A 929-nucleotide genomic window follows, 5' to 3' on the forward strand; every position below is an offset into this window, starting at 1 on the left:
CCAGCAGTGGCAGCAGCAACGTGCGGCAAGACCCTCAGCCAAAAAGCCGGCCGACGCTGCAGATACCAAGCCAGCTGGAACCTACCTGGCACATCTCCCCAGTCAACAGGAGCGCGAGCGATGGGCCTCCCTACTCTGACCAGCTGCCTTCCAAGAGCGGACAGAACGGGCACACGTATAACCGAACGAACCGGTCACGAATGCCGAATCTGAACGACTTAAAAGAGACAGCCTTGTAATTGCGCTCCAGAAAACAGGCCAGTGCGGGTGGAGATCTTTGCAGGGGAGCGGTTGTGGTTCTGGCGGCGGTAGGACTGCCTCTTCAGCTTTATAAAGGTGTGCAATATGTACATGTGGAGCTATGCTGTTTGGCACCACAGTGAGAGTCAGGGATTATTCAGTCAAACAAGTTGAATTACGAGTTACCAGTCATCAGAAATGTCGCTGGATGCCAGGCAGAGTGTGCCGGTCGGGGAGAAAAATGCATTGCCGTTTTCTCTCATTTACATTCCAGCGCAGCGCACGTCTCTGTCTGGAAGCTGGGAGACTTGTGGTATGTATTGGCACTTACAAGGGTGAAAACCTTCATGTCTAGACCTATGCCCTTACTACATTTTTTGCTGCCTAGTTAAAACAGTGGGGTTTATGTGATAAAAAGTGTATCCCTGTTAAGGGTTTAAAGTTAAATTGTATGTCTTAAATTTGTTTTTTAAACTTCCATATTTGATAGGATTTGTAATATTTATTTATGATGACCTAATATCGTACTGTTATAATCATATCTTTTATGTTATAATGTAAAGTTATTTTGAGCTGTTTGAAACATTGTGAAGCAGTGCGACAGCTACAGTAGTTTCTATAAAGAACTAACAGTAACATTTATATATTGCATCAGGAGTATTTTATTCTATATATAAATATATATATAT

General features: G+C 43.7%; 1 protein-coding gene across 1 annotated transcript in view; it reads left to right on the top strand.

Annotated features, from left to right (window-relative positions):
• The window catches only part of CDKL5 (cyclin-dependent kinase-like 5), a 59,668-nt gene extending 59,429 nt beyond the window's left edge, over positions 1–239 (top strand). Inside the window, exon 17 of the mRNA XM_010141019.1 lies at positions 2–239. Within this exon, the coding sequence (XP_010139321.1) occupies positions 2–239 (238 nt within the window). The remainder of the gene's footprint in view (position 1) is intronic.
• The last annotated feature ends 690 nt before the right edge of the window (positions 240–929 follow it).

Source organism: Buceros rhinoceros, unplaced genomic scaffold (genome assembly GCF_000710305.1).
Source record: "Buceros rhinoceros silvestris isolate BGI_N320 unplaced genomic scaffold, ASM71030v1 scaffold7688, whole genome shotgun sequence".
Lineage (NCBI taxonomy): Eukaryota > Metazoa > Chordata > Aves > Bucerotiformes > Bucerotidae > Buceros > Buceros rhinoceros.